General features: G+C 47.8%; 1 protein-coding gene across 1 annotated transcript in view; it reads right to left on the bottom strand.

The window, feature by feature from the left end:
- Positions 1 to 11,558: 11,558 nt before the first annotated feature.
- Positions 11,559 to 26,625, bottom strand: part of LOC108793208 — a 15,904-nt gene continuing 837 nt past the window's right edge. Inside the window, exons 3-9 of the mRNA XM_018564162.1 lie at positions 25,608 to 25,721; positions 23,127 to 23,420; positions 21,432 to 21,542; positions 19,210 to 19,314; positions 16,665 to 16,895; positions 13,313 to 13,475; positions 11,559 to 12,267 (exon numbers count right to left, since the gene is read on the bottom strand). Of these exons, the coding sequence (XP_018419664.1) occupies positions 11,559 to 12,267; positions 13,313 to 13,475; positions 16,665 to 16,895; positions 19,210 to 19,314; positions 21,432 to 21,542; positions 23,127 to 23,420; positions 25,608 to 25,721 (1,727 nt within the window). The remainder of the gene's footprint in view (positions 12,268 to 13,312; positions 13,476 to 16,664; positions 16,896 to 19,209; positions 19,315 to 21,431; positions 21,543 to 23,126; positions 23,421 to 25,607; positions 25,722 to 26,625) is intronic.

Genomic DNA, 26,625 nt, shown 5'->3' on the forward strand with positions numbered 1-26,625 from the left:
AGCCAGACGACTAGTATTTTCAGAAGGAGGGGCTTAATCAGACAACCTCCGTAATATATACATTAAGGCCTAAGCCCTCGTTCACACCTGAGCGCTTTTGTAGCGCGTTCTACTCTCGACGAACGCTCTACAAAACGCTCAAAAATATAAATCCCATTGGATTCAATGGTCTCGTTCACACCTTGCCGTATTTCCGCCCGTCCCTAACGCGCTACAAAACTGCCCACGCCTGAAAAGGTAAAAGGTACTACTTTGGGCCGTTTTTGTTGCGCGTTACAGCCAAGTAGCCTTCGGAAACGCGCGATTTTTTTTACCGCGAATCGCGGTAATAAAACGCGCGACAGACGCGCATATGCAATACGCCTAGGTGTGAACGAGACCCAAGGCCCCGTTCACATTGAGCGATTTATCGCGCGATTTTTGTAGCGATATCGCTCATATTTCCGCACTATATCGCTCTATGTAGCTTCACCAATACATTTCAATGTAGCTGTTCACATCTCGTCGCTCAATATCGCTTGTAGCTCGTCGCTGGTAGCTTGTCGCTTCTACATGACCCTTTTTTAGAGCGATTTTGAGCGATATTGCTCCTGATTGCATACAGCCCAATAGGAAGAAGTCGCGCGACACGTCGCTCAAAGTAGCGCGATTTCCATGTCGCTCAGTGTGAATGGGGTCTAAGGGTACAGAACACAATGGGGGGAATTTAGCAAATCTGGAGCGGCTGTGCATGGCGACCAATCAGCTTCTCCCTTTCATTTTCAAATCTTAACTGAACAAACTGAAGGGAGAAGCCGATTGGTTGCCGTGGGCAACTGCTCCGGATTTTGATAAATGCCCCTCAATAAATGCGATTCAAACCGAACTCTGGCAATGTACCTGAAGGAGCACCGAGGAAGCTCCATCTAGTTTTGGAACTATCCGCCCTCGTTATCCACGGCTCCGCCCCTTCCTCTATCATAGATATGATGTCCGGCTTTACAGGGAGGAAACCTGGCAAACAATAAAAAGAAAACAAGACAGTTTGTGGGAATAAATATTAAACACCCGAATATACGGAATGTATTGTTTAATGTATACATTTTATTTCGATTATTGGAGGAAACAAACATGGTCACCTTCATGAAAATAACCTCTTCTTGTATGGCTGCTTCATATCACAATGCCACTGTTCTATCAAAGATGGTGACTAGGTTGGAATGTGTGACCGGTGACGTTGTCACACATTTTAATGTAATCCCACCCAGTTTTTTGGCGGTGGAATGTGTGACCGGCTATTAAGTGAAGCATTCCAACGCTTTGTCAGCTGTTCCAGGGCAGATCGGCATCGCAGATGGTATGTGCGGGAGAACCGATCTGCCCTGGAACAGCTGATCGGTCCTCAAATGTGACTTCTATCCGACTCTGTGACTGCGGTGGAATGTGAGATCGCACTCAAAGTCGGATAGAAGTGGCATTTGAGGACCGATCAGCTGTTCCAGGGCAGATCGGTTCTCCTGCGCATACCATCTGCGATGCTGATCTGCCCTGACAAAGCGTTGGAATGCTTGACCTAATAGCCGGTCACACGTTCCAACCTAGTCACAAACTTTGATAGAACACCAGCACACACATTCTGCATTGTAGTTACATAGGAAGTCTGTCCTGCTATCATCATCCATGCGTAAGGCAGTTTTAAAAAGACACAAAACTCAGGAGTCTTAAAAGGAGAACTATGAGATGAGTGATTTCCACTCACCTCATAGTTCTAGCCGACCTGTGACAATGAGACTGTCACAGGTCGGCTCAGTAGATCGGGAGGTGAGCGAACACATACCGGCGTTCGCTCACCTCTCGATCCGCAGAGAGCCGTGACAGGGGAGGGGCTGGATTCCCCTCTCCCCGATCTGCCAGTGCTGACAGGCGGAACGGACGGGGGAGGGGGCGGGTACAGCTGGCTCTGCCTCTAGATAGGCAGAGCCAGCTGTCACTCACGCAGCTGGGCGGATCTCGACATCCAGGTCGGGATCCGCTCCGGCTGCGGCGTCTCAGTATATATTGAGCTTAGGGTGACGGGAGGACGCTAGTTTGTGTCCTCCCGTTACCCTAAGGAGAACTATGGGGAAAATCCCTGACCCCATAGTTCTCCTTTAATAACTAAAAAAAGGAGCCTGAATGTATTTGTAAGATTTTTAACAACAATGGGGGGAAGTTATCAAAACTGGAGCAGACCAATCTGGAGCAGTTGCCCATGGCAACCAATCAGCTTCTCTCTTCAGTTTGTTATGTTAAGCCTTGAAAATGAAAGAGAGAAGCTCATTGGTTACTATGGGCAACTGCTCCAGATTTTGTCTGCTCCAGTTTTGATACATTCCCCTCAACAATGTATCTTATTTGTGTATCACTCGGCTGTAGATCCTCCAATCATCTCTGACTTGGTGCTGACACTGTCCTTCCTTCTGGAGGGGGGCTACTTTTGTTCCCCGTGATCCCTGTGTGTGTTGTAAAGTTGTCACCGCTCCAAGCTCACTCTCGGGATGGACTACAATCTCATGTTCAGTTTACTAATTTGTATTGAGATTGTAGTCCATCACAGGAGTGAGCTTGGAGTGGTGACTACTTTACAACACACACAGGGACCATGGGGAACAGAAGTAGCCCCCCTCCAGAAGGAAGGACAGTGTCGGCACCAATTCAGAGATGATTGGAGGATCTACAGCCGAGTGATACACAAATAAGATGCATTGTTGTTCAGAGTTAAGGGACTGGAATGTATTTTTAGGATTTATCTCCGGAGCTTAGTGTCAGTGTAGTTGAAGTTACCTAAAAAACGTGCATCACAGATACACCACTACAGATTCTTGGGGCAGGAATCCCTGCTGTCCCCGTTCAGATGCAGATGTATAAAAGTAGTCACTTGCACTCCAAAAGTAGTAAAGTCAAGAGTGTTTGCCTGAGGAAGGGGCCGCAGGGTCCCGAAACGTTGCGTAGGAGCTGCGCATCATCACAGTCAATAAACACGATTGACTTTACTACTTTTGGAGTGCGAGTGACTACTTTTATACATCTATACTTTGCGGAGGCATCCGTTGTCACTGCTGCACCCGCCCGCATTGGGCTTCTTCCGGTCAGGAGTGCGATGGGACATGAGGATTACGTTTCCATTCAGATGCCGCACTCAAGTTAATGACAGAGCGACAGCGGCCACACATGTAAGCAGCAGTCCGCGTGTAATGTTTGGGACGGATGATTACCGCTGTTAGGAACCAGAGGTCTTGCTGCACTCCTTACCGGAACATCTAGGGACCCGTGAAGACGGGCGGGTGCTTGTAGTGACCACGGGTGGCACTGCGAGAAACTCAAATGAAGAAATAAAGTCACCAGCACTCCAAGTGGTAATTGTAGCAATAGTCCGTTTATTGACACATTGCCATTCTATGCAAGCGCTTTCCGGGCTCAGAGCCTGAAGAAGGGGACCCCCTGAGGACCCCGAAAGCGCTTGCATACAATGGCAATGTGTCAATAAACGGACTATTGCTACAATTACCACTTGTGCTGGTGACTATTTCTTCAGATGATTATCGCTGGACACATCTATCCCGCTTCCAGGGACAACCCTCATTTGTAGGTTCACGTCACAGGAATCCCAGAACGCCGCCTTGAAGGAGAAGTATGAGGTGAGTGATTTCCACTCACCTCATAGTTCTAGCCGACCTGTGACAATGAGACTGTCACAGGTCGGCTCAGTAGATCGGGAGGTGAGCGAACACATACCGGCGTTCGCTCACCTCTCGATCCTGTCACGGCTCTCTGCCGTGACAGGGGAGGGGCTGGATTCCCCCCTCCCCGCTCCGATCCGCCAGCGCTGACTGGCGGAACGGATGGGGGAGGGGGCGGGTACAGCTGGCTCTGCCTCTAGATAGGCAGAGCCAGCTGTCAGTCACGCAGCTCGGCGGATCCCGGCATAATTGTCGGGATCCGCTTCAGCTGCAGCGTCTCAGTATACCGCGAGCTGTAGCTCCCTATATACTGAGCTTAGGGTGACGGGAGGACGCTAGTTTGTGTCCTCCCGTTACCCTGAGGAGAACTATGGGGAAAAACACTGACCCCATAGTTCTCCTTTAAGTTAGACAATAGAATCAAAAAAGGTGACCCAGTAAACACCCAAAACCAGAATAAAAATGTCTCCATGGAGATAGGGGGGAGGGGGGGATATCAGATGTACGATAGACAAAAGCAGTCTCTGCGTACCTAAAGATCTCATAGACCGGAAGTTCTCCATCATCACATTCTTATAGGTCTCCTTCTGCTCCGCCTTCAGAGACTCCCACTCCTCTTCCGAGAAATAAACGGCCACATCATCAAACGCCGGCGCCTTATACCGGAGAAAAATCCAGAACGGGATGTAAAGTGCAGACGCGGTATTATTATTATTATTGGCATGTGATGTATTGGGGAACCCAATGAAAGACTTTGCAGGAATACTGTGTAGCAGCTGTCATTGAATGGCAGACCATGGTCCAGACACGGACCGAGTGGGCGGTTCTGTCCGGACCGATATCAGCGACCTGCGCTGGGTTATGACTGGCTGACAATGGATACACCGGCCTCAGAGGTCAGCCATAACCCAGCGCAGGTCCTTCCTTCCCTTCAGTCATTGGTTGCTAGGACCGCTGGCTTCCTAGCAACCAATGACGTCAGGCAGACGTACAAAAAGAAAAGAAAGTCTTTTAAGACTGTCAGTAGGAGGGGGAGGAGCCGAGGGAGAAATACAGAACAGGAGATCCGTGCCAGGATCCCCTCCCGAGCAGCCCATGTGAAAGGGGCCGTATACAGCTGTAGAATCCAGGGACAGGTCAGTCCTTTGCTGGGTACTGACCTGCGGGTCTTGTGGATGTGAAACGCGTTGGCTGGGAGCGAGCATGGTTCCTGGGTTCAGGATATTCTCTGCACTCCTGGCATACACAGGACGTCCGTCACAGAGTCTTCTCCCGGGAACGGGTCTTCATTGGGCATTACCGAACTCCATCCTACAAAACATAAAGCAATAATGTGACATGGGCGAGGATTGTCAAGACGAGAACATCTACTGCGTAAGTACAACCCTCATCTATACAGTGTGAGCTACAAGTCCCATCGGTCCATCATGTAATAGAGAGTAACAAAGGCAGACATGTGAAGTCCATCTTGTGTGATAACCATGGCTCACGCTGCAGACAGTGTTGTCACCGTAGGACAGGAAGTGTGTTACTGATGTGATCAATAAAACAAAAGGCAGAAAACGAATGCAGCCGCCACATCCAAGGTGCAATATATGACATTTCTGTTTCGGGGGTTTAGATACGCTTTTACTTAGAGATCGGAGACGCTGCAGTGAAACTACAAATCCCATGATGCATCTGTCTCTGGGTGTCATCATCCCTGTGGCTGTGAGAATGTTGAAATGCCTCATGGGATTTGTAGTTCTACTACAGCTGCAGTTTGCCCATCCCTGCTCTAGCTCTAAGGGGACCCCGGACTGTGGAATCATTTGTGATGGGACCATGTTAGGAATATCCAAACACCAGACAGGAAGTAGATACACCTCCCTTCTTCCTCCTTGAAGAGGGGGACTTCTTATACAAAGCTCCCTGTGACAGGTTCTCTTCAGTGTCGGCCTATTACATGGCTGCCCCTATAACAAAGAGGCGACAGGTAGATCCACCAGCCCGCCGAATCCCGTTTCTTCTCACCGTCCTATCCCGGGAAGACTCCCGAATATCCAGCATCACCCAGAAGCAGGAGCAGGACCGGAAGTGACGGAAGTTTGGGAGGCAGTGGGCGGTGACGGAGAAGGTAAGTGGGCGGTGACGGAGAAGGTAAGTGGGCGGTGACTACAAGAGGGACTGGACCGAGGCAGGTGGAGGGAGTGGGCGGTGATGAAGGAAGTAGGCGGAGACGGCAGGTTGAAGTGGGCGGTGACAGAGTAGACTGGGACAAGTTGATGGAGAACACATGTGCGTGGTGCGCGGATGGTGCGTTGGGTTCAGTATGGGGGTGCAGTGTAATGGGGTGACGGGTGTAGACTGTCACGTGATGCAGTGTGGGGGTTCCAGACGCTGTAATAGGTATAAAGGATAATTGCACATTTTGGTAAAGTTGCCATGCTGCCTCCACCTGGGTGCACCCACCTGTAGAATCACCTTCCTTTTGTACCCATCCATTACTGACCTCCACAGCCCCCCCCCCATTCATTCCTATGGGGAGAGCAGGACTGCTGGAGCATGCTGCATCAAAAATAAAAAAATGAAGTGTCAGAAGAGGACGACATTAACCACTTCAAGACCAGGTGTTTACACCCCCTTCCTGGCCAGGCCATTTTTCAGTATTCAGCGCTGCGGTACTTTGACTGACGTTTATTCCGTCATGCAGCGATGCAGTTGAGCTGCGTTGCAGTGACAGTGCATTGCCGCATGCCTGCATTTTTCTGCAATGCACTGTAACCTACCTGAAGCCAGCACTGCAGTGTGAACAGGGCACATAGAGAACAATTGTTTTCGGTGTGCATTGTTCCTGTGCCAGTCACAGCACACAGTGTGAACGAGCCCCTGCTGTCACTTGTATTCTGTAAGAGAATGCGCCAAAGCAGCCCTACTGCTTCTGGTGGCAGAATGGAAGGATAGTCCGTACATAGAGCGGCAATGAGGGTCAGAGTGGTGTCACAAGTGGAGACAGTGGGGTCACAAGAGTGGAAAAGGGTCACTAGAGGCGCAGAGATTGCTGGCGACACGCGGATCACAGAGATGTAGGGATTGCTAAAGACATTGGGGGCACAGGATTGTAAAGAGGTCACTGGAGGCACAGGAGTAAACAATTGGAGACAATGGGGTCACAGGAGTGTAAAGGGGTCACTGGAGGCACAGGAGTACACAATTGGAGACAATGGGGTCACAGGAGTGTAAAGGGGTCACTGGAAGCACAGGAGTACACAATTGGAGACAATGGGGTCACAGGAGTGTAAAGGGGTCACTGGAGGCACAGGAGTACACAATTGGAGACAATGGGGTCACAGGAGTGTAAAGGGGTCACAGGAGTAATTGCAAAACAATACCGGCGCCTTCAAATCCAAAAAGAGCCCAGCAGTAAAAATACAGCAAACACGATGGAGGCAGCTCCCACAGATTAGATGGACCACCAGTCTATGAGAAAAGGAACAAAAGAGAGCGCCTCCATAGTGTAAAAACGTTATTGAATAGTAAAAACACGCAGCTCTAAGGCTGTACTTACAACAGCTTCCAATCCATTGGTGCTGATGAAGGGGGGCGTGCCCCAGAAACGCGTAAACCATTTATCAATACAGGGATCGAGGTTACTGGTGTTTTACATCGGTCCAGATTCTCCCTGCCAGGGGTTCCGTCCTCTCACCTAATTCTACTAGTTTATTATTCTACCGAACTGTTGTAAGTACAGCCTTAGAGCTGCGTGTTTTTACTATTAAATAATGTTTTTACACTATGGAGGCGCTCTCTTTTGTTCCTTGGGTCACAGGAGTGTAAAGGGGTCACAGGAGGCACGGAGGTGTAACATATTACCAAATACATACAAAGTGATTCCCGTCCTCCTTTCTTTCTATGGCTGGCCCTACATTCTGCAAACCTTGCCCGGTTCTTCAGGAACTGGCTGAGATTGGCACAGTGGGTGCCGCTGTCCGCACCCTTCTCGCAGACATCTCTTGATCAGCTGATTAAAGGAGCCGGCTGGAAAATCTCCAAACGAAAAGAGCCGGCAGCATGCTACAACATGCAAACAACAGAACGTAAAATTCAGGCAACTCGTCATCTCGATGTAAACTGGTAAATTTCTGATCCAAACTTCTCTCCTTTTAAAATATTAGATGATTGGATCCATCAGAACTGGGGACACAAAGTAGGGGGGCACGCACTGCCAGCTGCATATGGATACCTGGATCTGCATGTGCGTCTTTGGGAAATATGTGGTAATGGTTGTACTGGAAGGTTCAGTGTAAGTTGTAATAGTTCTCTTCCTGTTCAATCTGCAACTGGGGGGGGGATGAATATGGGACTCAGGAGCCAGTCTGTCCAATCAAGGGGCCAGCATATCTTTTTTTTGGAACCAGCTCCATTGACAACTAAAGAAAACCTCAAAAGTTAGGCACCAGCTGTAACTTTAAGGGTACATTGGCGACCTGGCTCCTGGGATTTGTCCGGCCCGGTCACACACTAACAGATTTTTTTCTCAGCTTAAGGGCTCGTTCACACCAGCGCCAGTGCGTTCCGGCACGATTCGGTGCTGGAACACACTGGATCGCATCCCAGCCGGCTCACTGCGTTCTGGGGCAGGAGGGGGGGGGGGGGGGGGTGTGAAGGTGCATTGAAGTCAATGGCACCGCTGCCATGCCACCCGGACGCAGTGCAGTCGCCCGCACCGGAACACATCAATGCCTGCGTTCCAGTCAGAATATTGCATGCGTCAGTTTTGCTGACCTCACCAGACTGGAACACAGGCATTGATGTGGCACGCGTTGCGGGCGATCATACTGCAGCAGGGGGGAGGCGTGACTTCAATGCCCCCTCCCGCCCCAGAAAGCAGTGAGCGGGCCAGGATGCGATCCAGTGCGTTCCGGCACCAAATCGTGCCAGAACGCACTGGGGCTGGTGTGAACTAGCCCTGAAATTAAATCTAACCGGCGCCTCTATCCACACTACACAGCATGGGTGGACAAATCTCCTGCTGTGGCTTTTGTATTATGACAGCTGTCACCCGCCGCTGTCAGAATACATGAAAATTTCATCCCGTCTCCTTCAACAAAAGCCGATTCATTAACCGGGTTTTGCAAAGCCATCAGGGCCACCCAATGGAAGAAACTCACAGGTTCTAACAGTGTATGGCCAGCTCTAGAGTCGCTGTGAAACGTCTGTGAAGGATCCGATTCCTCCAGGTCACATGGTATATCTGTAAAAAAAAACAATTCAAGGCAACTGGACTCGCTGTATTTTTCTTGAAGGCGCTTCGCTGGTCATCCTTCTAGCTTTGCCAATTCAATGAATAAAACTTATGGCAGTATTAGAACACATAATATGAGACAATTATTTACACAAGTATGTATAATCAGTGGCGCAACAATCGCCATAGCGACCCAGGCGGCCGCTATGGGGCCCAGGCCAGGATATCCCCCTGAGGCTGTGCGGGGTCGCCTGGGTCGTTACGGCATCTCAGGCTGCTGGCTGTCACTGGCGGCTGTGAGGAGGAACGTGTCGCTGTCCTGATCACCGACAACCTGTCAGTGATCTGTGCAGCGGTGCGTTCCTCCTCACAGCTGCTGCCGAGTCAGTGACAGCCAGCGGCTGTGGAGGAGGATGCTGGGCCCGGCGTCGGCAACGGAAGAGGAGGGGCCGGCGATGGACGAGGAGGTGGGGCCCGCCAGCGACCATGCAGGAGGAGGAGGCGGACAGCGGATCGGGGCTGACAGGTAAGAGGTGTGACCAGCTCACTTGAGACCCTGCAGAGCCCACCATAGTATTATGGTGGGCTCTGCAGGGCCACTCTCAGGTGGGCTGTTTGGGATCTCAGGTGGGCTCTGCAAGGATCGTAACTAGAAATCACAGGGCCCCATATAAAATTTTGCTATGGGGCCCTGTGATTTCTAGTTACGCCCCTGTGCACAATGTTAATCACTTTGGTAGAGGTAATCCTAATATACAAAGCTCCACTGCCATTGAACTAGATGAATGATGCCAATGCATGGAAAGGGGGAGCGAGAGCTGAGCTTCAGCAGCGACAAAACAAAAAAGAACCCATCTATTGTGTAACAATTTCAGAAATATGTATTGGCGAAAATCATCATAGATTGTACTCCTCCCCCCCTCCCCACCACCAAATAAAATGATGCCTCAGGCAGGGTAATGGATCGGTATCTGTCCTGTGTGAAGCAAGGATCCTGCCCCGACTGTGGAAAGCGAGCAGCAAGTAGCCTTTTGGACGATGGATTACCGCACCAGTGGCCGGTGTTCTATCAAAGCTTGCGACTACGTTGGAATGTGTGACCGGTGACGTGGTCACACATTTTAACGTAATCACGCCCAGTTTTACAGCGGTGGAATATGTGACCGCTCATTAGGTCAAGCATTCCAACGCTTTGCCAGCCTCAAATGTCACTTCTCTGTGAGTGAGTGAGATCGCACATTCCACCGCATTTGCAAAGTCGGATAGAAGTGACATTTGATGACTGATCAGCCCATCCAGGCAGATGCTGGTAATGCAGACCGATTCTCCTGCACATGCGCAGTGAGCTGATCTGCCCTGGAACAGTTGGGCAAAGCGTTGGAATGCTTGACCCAATGGGTGGTCACACATTCCACCGCTGTAAAACTAGGCGGGATTATGGTGAAATGTGTGACCAGGTCACCAGTCACTCATTCAAACGTAGTCACAGACTTTAATAGTACACTGGTGTTCTATCAAAGATTGTGACTGGGTTGGAATGTGTGACCGGTCACACATTTTTACTGAATCACGCCCACTTTTTCGGCAGGTGGAATATGTGACCGGCAAAAGGTGAATTCCAACACTTTCTCAGCTGTTTCAGAGCAGATCGGCAGCGCAGATGGTATGCGCATGAGAACCGATCTGTCTTGGAGCAGCTGATCGGTCCTTAAATGTTACTTCTGTCCAACTTTGTGGAATGTGAGATTGCAGTCAAAGAGTCGGATAGAAGTGACATTTCAGGACCGATCAGCTGTTCCAGGGCAGATCAGTTCTCCTGCACATACCATTTGTGTTGCCGATATGCCCTGGAACAGCTGAGAAAGCGTTGGAATTCTTCACCTTTTGCCGGTCACATATTCCACCACCGAAAAAGTGGGCGTGATTAAGTTAAAATGTGTGACCACGTGACCGGTCACACATTCCAACCCAGTCACAATCTTTGATAGATAGCGATCAGCTGTTCCAGGCAGATGAGGGTAATGCAGACCTGATTCTCCTGCACATGCGCAGTGAGCCGATCTGCCCTGGAACAGCTGACAAAGCGTCGGAATGCTTGACCCAATGGGCGGTCACACATTCCACCGCTGTAAAACTGGGCAGGGATTACATTAAAATGTGTGACCACGTCACCGGTCACACATTCCAACGCAGTCACAAACTTTGATAGAACACCGGCCACACAGGTTCAGCTCCCGCAGGATACATCACAGGAACACATTTCGGGGATAATGCGTCTCCTCCTTGAAACGTAAACCATGTGGGGGCGTGGAACCTGTGTGGCCTGCGTTCTGTCTTATTCCATCGGAATGATTGCGTCTTGTTTCCGGTGCTCATGGCACAACCGCAATTACCGCATTAAAAAAAACCACAGCACAGAAAATGCATTCTTTAACTACACCATTTTACTTGACCCCCATCCTCCTGCAACACAGAGGCAGCTGCAAATAATGGGGGGGGGGAGGTTGTTAATCGAATGTTCCTCTACGAGTGCCCGGCGAAGCAACCTCTAGGAAAATGTCAGGGCAATATAAATAATATAAAAAAAATAATATAGATCTATAAAAAAATAAGTTTGCGACGCAGAAGTTCCTGTACTATAGATCGAAGTAGTACGGAGAGTCCCGCTGGCTTTGGGGAGACCGGTTCGTGGAAGAGGAGGAGGAGGACGGGGATGAAAATGGCTGGGGGACCGGTAACGCCTCCTGCTCCCGAGAGTAATTAAAGGACGACGTCTGTGACGGAGCGATGGGGGAAGGTTCGTAGGCAGGATGCGAGGGCCGGGGCGATGTCCGGGCATGGCAGGAGTTTTTACGGGAAGGCGTGGGCGAGTTCTGTTCGCAAGACCGCGCCCGCGGGGGAACGTATGTGGAGTTGCCGCTTTGGCAATTCGGAGTCTGTGGTTCTTTTTGCACCGGCCCCATGAACTTTTTCACCACGTGCATCAAGCTCAGCTGCATGTCGATCTTCCGGTCCTCGGGCACTTTTTTGACGAACGGCAGCAAGCTTTTTAGGAAGATCTCGTCCGCGTCGGACTGCTCCTCGGTCTTCTTCCGAAGCGTGCTCATGACGCTGAGCAGTTGCCTTTCCCACTCGTTTTCGTTCTTGTTGGCGGCTTTCTTGTTCTTTTTCGACGTCGACAGGGGCGAGGCGCGGACCAAGGTCTGAGCTGGCGGCAGCCGGAGCGGCAACGGCAGCGGCGGCTGTACCGGGGGGCTTATCGCTACTTGATCGACGTCGATTGGCTGCTGGATGGCAAGTGGGTCGTTGGGCACGTTGGGAGTAGCCGGTGTCGTGGTAAAGGTGCTGAAAACCAAACAATTTATTAAATGAGATTTACATACATAGTGACATAGTATTTGAGGTTGAATAAAGACACAGGTCCATCAAGTCCAACCTTTGTGTGTCTGTGTGTGATTGTGCATGTGTATGCGTATAAAATCAATTAGGGATGCACAGATATATCGGTCGCCGAAACATATCGGCCGAAAATGGCAGTTTTGGCATAATGACGAAAGTGCCATTTTCCTGCCGATACATCGGCGCATCCCTGATTTCTTTCCTCCCCGCTGGGCGCTGCTCTGTGTCACAGCGGGGAGGAGAGAAACTGTGACAGGTTTCCGAGCGCTGCGGGAGGAGAGCGCTGTGAGCAGCCGGCGTCTACTCCCACACCGCTCAGCCTCCTATCACAGTCCGGGAGATCGGTGTGTGGGCGGAGAAAGGCTGCGCGCTGCCACAGGAGGCTGCGCTGTCACAGGAGGCTGAGCTTTCCTCCCACACCGCTCGCTCAGCCTCCTGTGACAGCGTGTCAGAAAAAAGAGCCAATGCAAACACTCAGCGATCAGTGATCGCTAAGTGTTTGTACATAATTGAGGACAGAGTATATGGTTACTATATCCTCAATTATGAATGAATGGGAAGTGATCCACATCACTTCCTGTTCATTCGTGATTGTGGTTATAGTAAACATACTCTGTCCTCATGTTATGAATGAACAGGAACATTCAGTATAGAGGATTCATGTTCATTGATCACAAGAGCTACAGAAAAAGAGATTGAGGACTCTGTGTCCTAAATCTCTTTTTCTATTTTAAAAGGGAAATATATCAGGGATCTGTTTAGACCCCCAATATTTCCCCGAAGCCCCTAAAAGTAATGTAAAAAATAAAAATATTTAGTAAAAAATAAAATTAAAATAAAAAAATTAAAGTTTATAAAAAATTAAATATTTAAAAAAAACATTTTCAGTATCGGTTTTGGCCTGAAAATGTTTTTTTATTTTGGTTTAAAAATGTTCATTTCGGTGCACCTCTAAAATCAATCAATCTAGAACTGTGTATGAATCACTCACTCTCTGAGCTTCATGGTGGGTTCCAGAAACAGAAGGCCGTCATAATGGATATACTTCCTCCTCCGATTGGTCGGTATTCCACTCCTTTCTAGTTTTTTCTGCAATGTGAGCTCCCTCCTGAAGCAATCTTTGAGTGACCTCCATCGGGTCTGAACTTCTTTGGCTGTGGAGAGAATTCATTTTAGAAGATTAGATTATAGACCTTTCCATAAAATGAAAAAAGGTGTCAAAGTGAACCTGTGCATTGCAAAACGCCCAGCACCTGCCCTTCATATAGATTATACCTTCACCCCCTAATGCCGTATTCAGTATTGTGGAGCAAAGAGAAGTATCCAATGTTTCTGCATATGGGTAAACATGCCACTCCTCCTACGTGCTTCTTTTGGGTACTCCATCAAAATTACAACAAAGACACCTTCAGAAATCCTTAGTAATAGCAATCTACAAACACATACAGGCAGTCCCCGGGTTACAGACAAGATCGGTTCTGTAGGCTTGTTCTTAAGTTGAATTTGTATGCATATTGGAACAGGTACATTTTTTAAGTGTAACTCCAGGCAAAACAATTTTTGTTTAGTTTTGGATAGCATAGGGAAGGGTTTACCCCCCTGTAAAGTTTGTTTTGCTGTGTGACCCTGTTCAGAAGATTTCACCTCACTGTCTGTCCCTGTGACAATTGGATTTTGGGTTGTCGTGGAAATAAGGATTGGTGATAAAGCTTCAGTGGAGACACAAGTGAATTTCCCTTCCTAGGGGTAGGTTTCCTCTCACTTCCTGTTGTCTCAAGGACAGGAAGTGAGAATAAATCTTTCTAATGAGGATACAGACAGCAGTAAAACCTCACAGTGACCCGGAAGAAGAGGCGGGCACCCCCTCGTCTCCACGTCTAACAGGAGCCAACTTCCTGTAATGTGCGTACAGTACTACGAACCAGACACAAAAAGGCGGGAACTCCTCGTCAGCACGAGTGTGGAAGCATTACAACTACCCCTGCTGTACAGTAATAGCCTCCGCTTGTAAGTAGGAGTCGGATGTGTAATTGGGATGTATGCAACTCGGGGACTGCCTGTGCTTCTAGATAATTGCCGACTTCGTATTCTTTGCATACCTCGTTTCTCTTTTCTTCCCCAGTCTTCTCACTGTGGCCATGTTAACTAAAAGGCAGGTTACTAGCTCTCCCTCTACTTCCTGGAACTCTGGCACATGTGACTAGGACATGTGACCAGTTCAATATTCAAAGAGCAAAGAGCGACTATGGATGCCTCCGTGAATAAAAAATGTAGAAAAGGTCACTCGCACTCCAGATTAATTTTCAATCAATGTTTATTGGCCTCTCATCGGGTCACAATGTCAAGCTTGACGATGTGGCACGATGAGAGGTCAATAAACATTGACTGAAAATTAACCTGGAGTGCGAGTGACCTTTTCTACATTCACAGGACATGTGACCACGCACATCATCTCAGGGGAGGAAAATGCCTTTCCCCCGAGATTACAGATGAGATGTCCCAGCAATGCTCTGCTGATGTCACCTTCCCAGAATGCAATATTGGGCACATTACATCATTTGTGCCAGAAGAGGATCAGGAGGTAGATGAACTCTATTTGTAAGTAAATGAAACATGTTTGTTTAACTAATGAACGCAAGATGATTTTAAATCAGTACGCAGAGCTGCATGCTAATGTGACTTTTAGTGAAAGGGGGTGAACGTCCGCTTTAAAGCCGATCTCAGGTCAGCCATTAAATATAAGTACAGGCTAAATGCTCATTTAGTCTGGTGATGGGGGTGTAAAGTAGAGAGATAGCCTATTTCTTGCTCTGACAGCCAGCATTCTCTGCTCCTAGAAGGTGCGCATGCCCTTGTTGTCGTCAGGTAAATGAAAAAAGTACCATAAATGTAAAAAAAAAAAAAAAAAAGTTTCCCTACGTTATGATATAAAACATTTATTCTTATTTTTTAGTCGGGTAAATAGACACCAAACATGTCAAGCCTTAAAATTGCATGCGCCCGCAAAATCGCAAAAAACGCCCATAGGCAACGATTAAAACGCTTTTACTGCTCATCAGTTTAGTGTTATCAGTGATTAATGGCTCTAAAATTATTGCTCTCACTCCGATGTTTACGGCGATATGCAACATGTGCGGCACAATCGTCGTTTTCGCACGTAGGCGCACCCGACTCATATCTGCGTGTGTATGTGGTGGGCGGGGACTTAAAAAATGTTTTTTTCTTTAATGCTTTTTTTTATGATTCTTTAATTTTAGTATTATTTTTTTTTTTTTTTACACACAGCTTTATTGCCATTACATGGGGGGCTAAGAAGCCCCCTATGTAATAGCCAATTTACATGACAGGTCCTCTTTATGGAGACATCAGGGGTCTCCAAGACCCCTAATGTCACCTAGGAACCCCCAGAGAAGCTGATGAAGCAGAGATCGGCTTCATCAGCTTCTGTACCTGTAAAGTGACACTGAATGCAGGAAGTGATGTAATCTACCTCACTTCCTGCATTTGGGGACTGAGAGGAGATCGTATACTGAACTCCCTTTGATCTCCTGTCATAGAGCCGTGCCGGTCCCGGCCGCATTGGGCCTCGGGACCGGCAGTGACAGCTGCTAATACAAACGATTGAGCGTCTCTAGAGACGCCCGATCACTTGAATGTAAAGCTCCCGGCCGACCGTGTAATTACAACGGGCGGCCGGGAAGCTGCTCGTCGGGCTCCACCGTCCTCTCGTCACAGACGAGCGGATTTTTCAAGGCCTGTCTATGATGATATGTGTGAAACAAAGGAGGATAAATCTCTGTAGAATGGAGGCAGTGGAGAATTGCTGGCAGAGGGATGGATGATGGTGCTGGCAGCTGGGAGAATCCTGCATGGTCGTATGACTATGGTCCACCAGATGTAATGGTGGTGTTCAGGCTCAGCTGGCCAGGCTGAGTCCTGTCAGCTGTGCGGGGAACTGTCAGTGCCGCCTCTAAGCCACGCTGTCACTACACGAGGAATAGTAAAGGTCCGGGGAGGAGAGAGACCGCACCCTGACAGGGTTGGCAAAGTGGTCCTTCTCGTGGGGTATAGGCTACGCGTTTCGAGGCTTTGCCTCTTTTGTCAAGCCAGAAGGAAAAAGAACGATCACAGAGTTACATTGTATTATTCATTAATCACTTTTGGGTAGTAGCGCTCCTTTCCTTGTTTTCGCTTTTGACCAGAGAATAGGAATGGCTTATTACTCAGCAGGTAGAAAGCGAGGAATAAGGCAAATGGTGAGCCACAACAAGCATACGTGGGAAAGAAAACGTCGTATTTTAGATTTCTTGGAAATTAAATGTCCCTTTAATATATTTTTCCACCTTTGATATTTTTCTCCTTTTCACTGCACAGCTCCCAGTCTGGAACCACAATGGCGCAGATTTCATCCCAAGCTTTCTTCTTCTTGTACCGATCGGCATAGGAAGGTGTTTTGGGGTTGTACAATTCAGGGCGTTCCTGCACCAATTGAATCAGCTGGGCAATGTCGATGAACATTTTGGAAGACATTCTGTGGATTCTCGCATCCTTCTCCCTTACTGCTTCACCTTGACCCAGAAAAAAAAAAAAAAAAAGAAGAGCATTAGAAAAATCAATATTCAAATTGCATTTACAATACCGCTCAGAAATAATATTAAAGAGAACCTGTCACCTTGCTCATTGAAGCCCACCCACCCTATACTCGCCACTGCTGCTCCTCCTGTAGCTGCCTCTAAAAAATACACAGTGCCCTTAGTGTCCAACCGCTAAGCCAGAACAATGTCGCATAATGGAGGAGCTGATGTCAACTGGTGTCAAACCAAAGACAGAGGGTATATTGATGGTGAGTATAAAGTAGTCAAGGGGAGCACTTTGAAGAGGCACTGTCAATTTGTCCTACAGACTTAAAGGAGAACTATGAGGTGAGGGATTAACACTCATCCTCATAGTTAGAGCTGCCGCGTGACAAGGAAACTGTCACAAGTCTACTCTATAGATCGGCAAGTGAGCGAACACATACCACCGCTCGCTCACTTCCCGATCATCTCCCTGCAGAGAGCCATGACTGTCAGTCACCGCTGTCTGCAGGGATTCCCCCCCTCCTTCTCTGATCCTCCAGTGCTGAGTGGAGGAACGGACGGGGGAGGGGGCAGGCACTGCTCTGCCTCTAGATAGGCAGAGCCTGCTGTCAATAGGCCAGCTGGGTGGATCTCGACAGTATTGTCGGGTCCGGTCACAGCTGCGGCGCTCTCAGTATATAGCGGGCAGTAGCCCGCTATATACTGATCTTTGGGTCACGGGGGGATGTTAGTATATGTCCTCCCGTGACCCTAGAGAACTATGGGATAAAAAGGCTACCCCATAATTCTCTTTTAAGCCGGCCATACACTGCTCTATTTTTTTTGTTCAACCCACGGGCCGAAGGAAATAAAATAGAGCAGATTCCTCCATCAATGCTACAAGCACGTTGATCGGGCGAAACTTGCACAGTGTATGGCCAACTTTAATGCCTTATCCCTGTTGGAGAGTATAGAGCTTCACTATAAATCACATTCAGCCTCAATCATTAGTAGATTGTAGCGATTTAGTGATTAGTAACCAGACACTTCCTTTTTATTCTTTAGCGGTCCACACATTTAACATGCTTCTTTCCTGGACTATACGGGTTCATGCCCACAGCAGTAAATTACATGCGCCTACCTAGATATTGCTCTATACACATGTGGCTGTTACCTGCCAATGATTTCTACAGGGTGACTGTGGCAGATGAGGTTTAATGTCGATAAATGCAAAGTAATGCACTTTGGAATTAAAAATAAACAAATGGGTTATACAATTATGGGTATGCCGCTGGGGAAGTCAGAAATGAAGAAGGATTTGGGGGTCATTGTAGACCACAAACTGAAAGGTAGTTTGCAGTGCCAGGCTGCTGTAAACAAAGCTAGCAGGGTCTTGTCCTGTATTAAAAAGGGGATGTATTGCAGGGACAAGTCTATAATTTTGCCACTTTATAGATCATTGGTTCGACCTCATCTGGAGTACGCGGTCCAGTTCTGGTCACCAGTACTAAGAAAAGATGTCCTTGAGTTGGAAAAAGTCCAGCGAAGGGCAACCAAACTAATTAGGGGTATGGAGGACCAGAGCTACGAGACAAGGCTACTAAATTTAAACATGTTCACATTAGAGGTGAGGAGATTAAGGGGGGATATGATTTCCATGTACAAAATGTTTAATGGTGGTAGCAACATTAGCGATAAACTGTTTAAAATTAACTCCGTTACAAAAACTAGAGGCCATCACCTAAAATTGGTGGAAAAAAAATTCCAGCACAAGGGGCGAAGGGGGTTCTTCACAGTAAGATCAGTTAGGGTCTGGAACTCACTGCCACAGGCGGCGATCTCAGCAAATAATGTGGAATTGTTCAAGAAACTTTTGGACGATTTCTTAAGGGACCGTAATATACAGGGGTACAGGTAATATACAGGGGTACGGGTAATATACAGGGGTACAGGTAATATACAGGGGTACGGGTAATATACAGGGGTACAGGTAATATACAGGGGTACACGTAATATACAGGGGTACAGGTAATATACAGGGGTACAGGTAATATACAGGGGTACAGGTAATATACAGGGGTACAGGTAATATACAGGGGTACAGGTAATATACAGGGGTACAGGTACTCCTAGAATGAGATCCTAATAGGTTGGACTTGATGGACTAATGTCTTTATTCAACCTCAAATACTATGTAACTATGACTGATGGTGGCTGAACGCAGCACCTGTCACTCCCAGCAGAGAAAACACGGCCATATTGTACGCTGAGCAGTCATGAGCCCGAATACAACAATCCAAAGTTCAAATGAACACATACAGCAGCCTACCTGAACTGGTCTCGGGAGGAACTACCCCGTCCCCATGCTGCTGATAATCCATCCCGAATGACATGTCCTCCTCCTCCTCTTCTTTTATCTGTACAAGAAAATAATCTATAAAAACAGGAGAGAAATGTTATTTTTGTCCAAATGCCACAACGTAAACTAAAAACCATTACCAAATATAAATATAATATACCTTAATATGAATTAAAATGAAAGGTATGTTATTTATATCAGGTAATACTTTTAGTTTCCATTATGGCATCTCTATGAAATTGAGGACGACATTGGAACTTTTTGATGTATCATGGGATATATGAAAGGAGTCAAGGCCATAATCGAAACACGAATATAAATTAAAAGGAGCGTCACGATGCAGAGTCCATTAGGTTGTTACACGCGAGCCGATTGGCTGAAGATGCCGTCTTTCATCTGGCCACGCTCGGCTCGCGCACTGCATGCGAACCTCCGTGCCCGACAGCTTTGCTTCGCATGCAGTGTGTCACAGGCTTTACAGCCAGGGTGCCCACAATTTTTGTGTTAAGATCTACTTTTCAAATGACAAGCTACATGAGATCTACCAACGAAAAAAAAACCTCCCTCGCTCTCTCTCTCCTGGCTGTCTCTCCTTGCTCATCCTCCTGGCTGTCTCTCCTCTCTCCTGGCTGTCATTCCTCATTTTCTCTCCTGGCTGTCTCTCTTCGCTGTCTCTCCTTGCTCTCTCCCCTGGCTGTCTCTCCTCTCTCTCTTTCCTGACTGTCTCTCCTTGCACTCTCCCCTGGCTGTCTCTCCCCGCTCTCACTCCTGGCTCACCTTGCTGTATTTTGCAGCAGGCTGTGTAAACTAATATTCTTTGATGTAATACAAAGCAGCACTTCAACCACCAGTATCCACCAGAAAGGTGTCAGGGAGCTCGGCTCAGCAGTCTCGGGCTAATAGGTAATCATGTGTGCACAGCTAAATAAATATACCAAAATGGAATAAAGGGGACGCCATTTAAACGCTTCCTGATCTACCAGCATCAGCTTTGAGAGCTACTGCTAGATCACCATCTACCTAATGGGCACCCCTGCTTTACAGCATCACCACAATACAATGATCTTGTATCTCTCCATGCAAGTCTGTCTACTCAGGCTGATTGTATGCATGGATTCTGTGACGTATTCAGTCTTCTCAGCAGTTTTTCTGCAGGCATGACTCCTGCACTGCCTGATGTACAGTAAGCCACAAAAACATAATCTACCAGTGTGTAAATTAAATCATAGAAGTATGAAACAATTAGCCTAAAAACAAGGAAGCCCCATGAAAAAATGTATTTCAAGAAGAAATTTTAGCAATAGATAAATATAGTTAAGTATTTACTGAAAATTCCTGTCCATGATCATAACATACAGGCATACAATATATGGCTGAAGGTTTGTGGACACCACATCCGGTATGTAGACAAAAGTATGTGGACAACCCTCCCAACTATTGAGTTCACATGTTTCTATTGAAGGGTACTGTTAAAAAGGAGAACTATGAGGTGGGCGATTTTCACTCACCCTCATAGTTCGAGCCGACGTGTGACAATTAAACTGTCACACATCGGCTCTATAGAGCGGGAAGTGAGGGAACACATACCGTCGCTCGCTTACTTTCCGATCATCTCCCTGCAGAGAGCAATGACTGTCAGTCACGGCTCCCTGCAGGGATTCCCCATGCGGGAGGATGCTAGTTTGTGTCCTCCCAAGACCCTTAGGAGAACTATGGGGAAAAACACTGACCCCATAGTTCTCCTTTAACATGCCATGAAGACATTTTGGACAATTCTGCGCTTGCAACCTTGTGATAACAGTTTGATGAAGGTTCTTTTCTGTTCCAGCATGACTATCCCTGTGCACAAAGCCGGCTCCATAAAGCCATGGTTTGACCAGTTTTGTGTAGAGGAACTCAATTGGCCTGAACAGAGCCCTGACCTCAACACCTTTGGGGTGAACTGGAATGCAAATTGCACGTCAGGCCTCATGTCCAACATCATTACATGACCTCTCAAATGCTTCTTTTGCCTGAATGGGTAATGATCCCACAGACACACTCCAAAATCTGATGGAAAGCCTTCCCAGAGTGGAGGATGTTGTAGCCACAAACACAGTCCAACTACAAATGTATGCCAATGGTTTTTGAATGAGAAAGCCCAGCACGCTCATAGTTGTGATGGTCAGGTGTCTACCATTGTATGTAGGTACCTGGACTTGCGGCGGGCGAACTGTCTCTCTCCTCAAACTGTTGATCGGCCATTACATAACTCTGGTCATCATCTTCAAGTTTCACCTCGATTTTAGGCTTCACGGCGCGTCCTACAAAAAGTAGAAATTGCAGCTACACATTTAATTCCCAGCCTACAAAAGAAAATAATATAGCAGCTACTTAAAACACAAGCATGTCAGAGTACTATGTCCACAGAGCAGAATGTGTTCATGCACATTTACAGCCATTCCCTATTAATGGAGCCAACACTCTGATGTAGTATAGGAGGCAGAAACTGTGTCATCATTATCCTTCACAATGTGTTGAAAAACCGGAGAACCCATTTGTATATTAAATTTATTTATTTTTTGCCCCCCACCCCTCATCTAAACCAACGCACCCTTCTTTCTCACATATCCTTACTTACTGAAATCTGATGGGCAGAGTTCTGCTACTGCAGTGGTTCTCAACTCGTGGGTCGCGACCCAAAAGTGGGTCGCGACACCCTCTGCAGTGGGTCACGGCGTCATGTCTGAATAGACTGGCCTGAGACTGAATAGAGAGGGGGAATTTGTGGTTCAGCCTGCGGGAACCTCATAATGTCAAACTGTCCCCTCTCTCCCGGCCTTCCCCGGGCTCTCCGATAAAGTGAAGAGGTTACACGGGTTGAGAACCACTGTGCTACTGTTTACATCCAGCATCATAATGCTCCCTCTGCTGACCACATCTGCACATTACAGTTCCATAGACTTCTACTGGGCCGTCTCCCAGCCAGGAGATGGACGCGGCCAGTAAAGGGAGACTGCTCTGGATGTCAACCAACAGCAAAACAGCAGCCCTCGGATCTCCGTATGTATAGTCCTGTGAAGGGCAAGGGTGGGATCATTTAGGTCAGACGAGGGGACAAAAAGTACAGTGCACTTATTTTGCTAGTGTTTATATCCAACGTAATAATGCTCCCTGTGCTGACCGCACCTGCACATTACACTGCCACAGACGACTACGGGATCGGCTCCCAGCCTGCAGATGAACGAGGCCAGTAGAGGGATACTTGTAGCGATGGATGTCAACAAACAGCAGCCCTCGGATCTCTATAGCTACAGACCTGTGTAGGGCAAGGGTGGGATCATTTAGGTCAGACAGAAGGGGACACTACTTTAAACTGTAGGAGTCCTACCGCACTCCTTACTGGTATGTCCCTTGCGGTGGGTGCTCTAGTGATAGCGGATGGCGCCGCTTCAGATTCATGTAGTTAAGTATGTCACCATACTGTCACCAGTGGTTAAATCTTCGTCATGCCTAATGAAGGGACCCTGAGTGGCCCCGAAACGTTGCTATGTGACAAGATGTGTGTGCATCAATAAAATGATCACTTCTTGTAGGTTTAACCACGGTGTGCTGGTGACATACTTTACTACTATATAAAACTGATCTCAAAATCTCTATTAGCATCTATTAGCTCCACCTGCCTATATATTTGAGGGTGTCCGGAGTTCAGACTTCAAAGAATAAATGAGGCCCAAAAGAAAATTCCTTCCCCCCCCCCAATTACCGAAAAACAATATTACTAGCCCTCATTCACCCTAGAAAAGGCCGGCATGTACATCTCCGTGCACGGCTGTATCGGGCCGCTCCCGGGAGGGAGCCTGTCCTTCTCTATGGGAGTACACAGCTGTACGCCGCCGTACGCTCACCCGAACTGCCCGTCGTTACAGGTGTGGATGTCCCTGCTCGGACGCAGACAGGATCCATCCCGTCTGCATACGAGCCGGCCGGCCCTCTCTCGTGTGAATGAGGGCTTAGACTCGACAAGGTTTTGTTATCCATTTCTGAACATAAATGGGCAATATGCATGGACCGTTTGTCACCTGTTCTGGTTTTAGGACTTTGATCCTCTGATCCTTTGAACGTCTCATCATTCCTCGCGTAAGAGTCTTCATGATCGTCTTCAGTCTTGATCACAATTTCTGGTTTTGGATTAACAGAGCCTAAAATATGCAAATAAATAAGTATGTTAATAAAGCTGCACTCCTGGTCAATAGATAAATATATTGCTTGAAATACATATATGGGAGCTCTTTAATTCCAACAGGATTTTAATTTCTGTCCATGCTTTACATTTACACAACCAGACAACAGAGCCAGTCTGGTGACCTCACTAATGTCTACTGCAGTTAAAAGGAGAACTATGGGGTCAGTGCTTTTCCCCATAGTTCTCCTTAGGGTAACGGGAGGACACAAACTAGCGTCCTCCCGTCACCCTAAGCTCAGTATACCGCGAGCTACAGCTCCTGCTCGCGGTATACTGAGACGCTGAATCAGATCCCGACAATTATGCCGGGATCCGCCCGGCTGCGTGACTGACAGCTGGCTCTGCCTATCTAGAGGCAGAGCCAGCTGTACCCGCCCCCTCCGTTACGCCAGTCAGCGCTGGCGGATCGGAGCGGGGAATCCAGCCCCTCCTGTCACGGCAGAGAGAGGTGACAGAATCGAGAGGTGAGCGAACGGCGGTATGTGTTCGCTCACCTCCCGATCTACTGAGCCGACCTGTGACAGTCTCATTGTCACAGGTCGGCTAGAACTATGAGGTGAGTGAAAAGCATTCACCTCATAGTTCTCCTTTAAAGTGACACTAAACTCAGGAGCTAAAATCTTAAAAATACATTCAAGAACCTTAAACTATTACCAACAATGTATCTTATTCTTGTATCACTCGGCTGTAGATCCTCCAATCATCTCTGAATTGGTGCTGACACTGTCCTTCCTTCTGGAGGGTGACTACTTGTGTACCCCATGGTCCCCGTGTGTGTTGTAAAGTAGTCACCGCTCCAAGCTCACTCCCGGGATGGACTACAATCTTAATATAAATTAGTAAACTAAACCTGAGATTGTAGTCCATCATGAAAGTGAGCTTGGAGCCAAGCGAGACCAAAGATCAGGTGATTATATCTTTTTTATTTTAGACCCTAGACCAAACAAGCAGATAACCTTTCCAGTGCATGGGGTAGAGCACCACTGCAAGGATTCATTCTTATTCTGCCGGGAGATGTTCTGACTGACGCATAGAGCGTTTATAGTGAGTGACCGCAGCCAGTTGATGGCCTGCTCAAGCTGCTACATGTAAGATGCTGTGACTAACTTGTGTCATTCGTTCTCTTCTGCATCTGACACAATTCCAATCGTGTCGGTCCATCCACCAATGGCATACATCACTACCGTGTCCTGTAGTGAAATAGGTGCTGGTGGATAGAATGACAGAGCACCGTAGGGGGCCAGGCATACAAAACAAGTATACTGAAGATTCTTTAAATCACTGTAACCCTTCAAAAGAGTGAACTGCGGCACACGTAACTAACTTTCTTAGCAAAGAGGTAGGGCTGCAACCAACTAATCGATAATGAGAATAGTTGTCAACTATTCTCATTATCGATTAGTTGTTTGAATCCCCGAGCTCTCACCTCCATGCTGGGAGGAGGGTACAGCAAGTAGTGGGCGGGTGCAATAGTCAGCCTGCTATTGGCTATTGCAATTTGAAATGGCCAATAGCAGGCTGGCTATTGCACCAGCCCACTACCTGCTGTATTTACATTCAGCTGCCGTCTGTGAAATCGTGCCACTGGCAGCTCTCAGTTACTGGCTGAAACTATTCAAGCCCCATGTGCTTACAGTACAAAATCTAAAAAATAAAAAAAAAATTATAAAAAAAGGGAGGGAAATAAGTAATTTTTGGTTTCTGCTTCGGGAGGTACGTTGCATTGCCATTCATTTCAATGGCCCACCAAACGCGCCAACCACCCACAGTGTGAACGCCTGCACTGGAACTCACAGTACCGCAATACCATGTGTTCCAGTGCAGTGCAATTGCAAAGAATTATGCATGCAGTTTTATTCTGAAGTAAACTTTATTTGTAACACTGAATTAGAATATTTTATTTTAAATTAAGGATGGGATTTTTTTTTTTAAATCCGATTAATCGAACAAATTAAAATCGGCCAACTAATCGATGCAGCCCTACAGAGAGGCCTGTTTTACATACCACAGGAGTAGGAAATGTTTATTGTGCATAAGGAGATTAGATGCACTGTAAGATCCCATGAGAACAAAAATATACAGCAGTGCCTGACCACATGGCAGCATAACACGAGGATCTCGGAATAAAGTGCGCAGATATTACCAATGTCCTTTACAGGGGTGCGTTTCCTACGGTCAGACTTCCGTTTCCTTCGGGGACACGTTACTTCGCCCTCTTCAGCCTTGACATCCACTTCACGCTTTACACTGGCACCACCTTGAAAAGAAAAAGAGACAGGAAGTGTTTTTCAGCTAAAATCATCCAGTCATTTTAAAGAGATACCGTCACTTTACCTATTTATGGCAAAGTCACCTTGCTTGCCATTTACAGCACTCTCCCGGGCATATGTGCCTATTCAGAGCACCCTCCCAGGCATATATGCCCATTTAGAGCACCCTGCCAGACATTTGCGCCCATTTAGAGCACCCTCCCGGGCATATGCGCCCATTTAGAGCACCCTCCCGGGCATATGCGCCCATTTAGAGCACCCTCCCGGGCATATGAGCCCATTTAGAGCACCCTCCCGGGCATATGAGCCCATTTAGAGCACCCTCCCAGGCATATGCGCCCATATAGAGCACCCTCCCGGGTATATGGGCCCATTTAGAGCACCCTCCCAGGCATATGCGCCCATTTAGAGCACCCTCCCAGGCATATGTGCCCATTTACAGCACCCTCCCGGGCATATGCGCCCATTCAGAGCACCCTCCCGGGTATATGGGCCCATTCAGAGCACCCTCCCGGGTACATGGGCCCATTCAGAGCACCCTCCCAGGCATATGCGCCCATTCAGAGCACCCTCCCGGGTATATGGGCCCATTTAGAGCACCTTCCCGGGCATATGCGCCCATTTACAGCACCCTCCCGGGCATATGTGCCCATTTACAGCACCCTCCCAGGCATATGTGCCCATTTACAGCACCCTCCCAGGCATATGTGCCCATTTACAGCACCCTCCCAGGCATATCCACCCATTTACAGCACCCTCCCAGGCATATACGCCCATTTAGAGCACCCTCCCAGGCATATACGCCCATTTAGAGCACCCTCCCAGGCATATTCGCCCATTTAGAGCACCCTCCCAGGTATATTCGCCCATTTAGAGCACCCTCCCAGGTAT

Source organism: Nanorana parkeri, unplaced genomic scaffold (assembly GCF_000935625.1).
Source record: "Nanorana parkeri isolate BGI_ZX_2015 unplaced genomic scaffold, ASM93562v1 scaffold731, whole genome shotgun sequence".
Classification (NCBI taxonomy): Eukaryota; Metazoa; Chordata; class Amphibia; order Anura; family Dicroglossidae; genus Nanorana; species Nanorana parkeri.